The sequence below is a fragment of the Sinocyclocheilus grahami genome, unplaced genomic scaffold, assembly GCF_001515645.1.
Source record: "Sinocyclocheilus grahami isolate Dianchi unplaced genomic scaffold, SAMN03320097.WGS_v1.1 scaffold255.1, whole genome shotgun sequence".
Lineage (NCBI taxonomy): Eukaryota > Metazoa > Chordata > Actinopteri > Cypriniformes > Cyprinidae > Sinocyclocheilus > Sinocyclocheilus grahami.
In genome coordinates, this window is record NW_015505434.1 from 1,445,633 (window position 1) to 1,447,632 (window position 2,000).

The 2,000-nt window shown below is 41.4% G+C and overlaps 1 protein-coding gene across 1 annotated transcript in view; it reads left to right on the forward strand.

The window, feature by feature from the left end:
* Positions 1-1,542, forward strand: part of LOC107598764 (FRAS1-related extracellular matrix protein 2-like) — a 41,066-nt gene extending 39,524 nt beyond the window's left edge. Inside the window, exons 23-24 of the mRNA XM_016290199.1 lie at positions 190-336; positions 423-1,542. Coding sequence (XP_016145685.1) covers positions 190-336; positions 423-941 — 666 coding nt within the window. The 3' untranslated portion in view covers positions 942-1,542. The remainder of the gene's footprint in view (positions 1-189; positions 337-422) is intronic.
* Positions 1,543-2,000: the final 458 nt, after the last annotated feature.

A 2,000-nucleotide genomic window follows, 5' to 3' on the forward strand; every position in this document is an offset into this window, starting at 1 on the left:
TTTTAAAAAAAAATATTAAAAAGCCAGGGTGCAGTTGTTATCCTGCCCCCCCCCCCCCTCTAGATACAGAACTAAAAACATGCTCATTATAGAAGAGGTGTTTTCAAGTCATTGTATGTAACTGCATGTTAATTAAATATCTGTCTTGTGTTCACTGAATGTATGAACTTGTTGGTCTTTCAACTGTAGGACAAAGCTCAGCCAGAAACTCAAGCCACCACCTTTGGAAATGTCAAGTTCGATGCCAGTGTTGCTTTAGATACCCCTGGAGCCTTGCCTTTGGTCCGACAACCTGGATCTGATGGTTTCACCCTGTCATCATCTCCCCTCTTCCAGGTCAGAGTTTCACCATGTTTTATAACCATAGTAAAACCCCATTTTAAACCAGAATCTTGAGCCTTCCTTAATGTTTGATTCATCAGGTTGCTGCTGGCCGTGAATGGTTCATCCATGCCATCTACACACTCCGTTCTAGAGAGAACACCAGCCGTGGTAAACGAAGCCTTGAGTACCACCACGCTATATCCTCCATTGCTGACTCTGGCACCAAATCCCGAAGTCGACGTGCAGTGCCTGACCCAGAAGCTTTCGAGATCAGTGCTGAGAATAACCGAGGCACCAACATTCAGCACATCGCCCTGGATCGCTCAAACAGACTCCGGGTGAGTCAGCCATGGGGTCGTGAGAACTACCTGGAGCACCCTCTGGTGGAGGGGAGCCTGGGTAAGGGGCCTGGTTCAGATTCCTCTCTTCCCACTGGCATGTCCACATTGCTGGGGGTGGCTGGACTCATCCTGCTGGTATGCCTGGTTGTAGTTCTGGTGGTTCTCTTGATGCAACGCAAGAGGAAAGAGAAAAAGTACCCACCTTATTCCACTTCGTCCTGCACAGCGTACAACGGGGAGCCCATGAGACACAACATGGACAGCTCTGAGGTTTAAACCACCCCTGTTCATTAAGACATGCCAAAACTAACTCTCACCATGGTGCTCTTCTTCCCAAGAAGCAGCTGAAGTCGAGGAGGCAGAAAGATTCTGAGTTACAAAGCCTCAGTTCAAATTTCAACATCCAAATGTAGCGCTCCACAGCTTCAATGAAGATATCTTGACTCCAAGACTTAATTTTACTTGGTCAAACAAAAGGAAGTTGCTTGTTGCCTTTCTCTTAAGATTATGTTTGAGCTTCGTAGAACTAATGTTATTTTAGCATGCTTCCATCGGTAGATCTGTGAACCAGAATTGGCCACAGTGAACCTGCTCAGACAAACAGAGCGAATCTGTGCTTCAGCTTGTGACAAACTCTTAATATCTGCAAATGTAACAAGCATTGCTCCATTATGGATAAATTAACTTATTTTTTCCCCCCAAGTTCAAAAAAGTTCCACTGTAAATAAAAATAAGGTCAATTCACCTTGGCATGAATGCATATGCTGGGCATCAAAAGCCTCATTTAGTTACCTTGGCAATTTGAACTTGTTCAAGATCATTGGGCTTTTTTTTTTTTTTAATTAGTTGATTTTATTTTCTTTCAATATGTAACAGTTCTTCTTCGGAGTGTGTGTGTGTTAGATTTGTTAAGCAAATTGAAAGATGCAAGAACTGGCTTCTTCAAACGTTTATGAAATAAATGTATCTATTTTTATATGTTCCATGACATGAAATGCTGTGTACAAGAGCACAGGTCAGCATTCTTACATGACCGATGTGTTGCTGTGCAAAGGGAGCGTTAGGTTTCAAAATATTAACTCAAGTTAGTAACTATTCAGAACATACTTATTTTTATACCTTTTCAGGATGTTAAAATGTGGTTCAGAATCACACATTAATTCTGTTTGTACACAGCTGCCTGTTACATATCTGGTGTTAAAAGGAGAAGTGTCAACAAAAGGTGATCAAATACACCCTGATAAAACTTGAAAACGTTTGAACCACATGTACTTTTTTCATTTAAAATAATCATTACAGATTTACAAAATTAAAGCAAACAATGTTTAATATGCT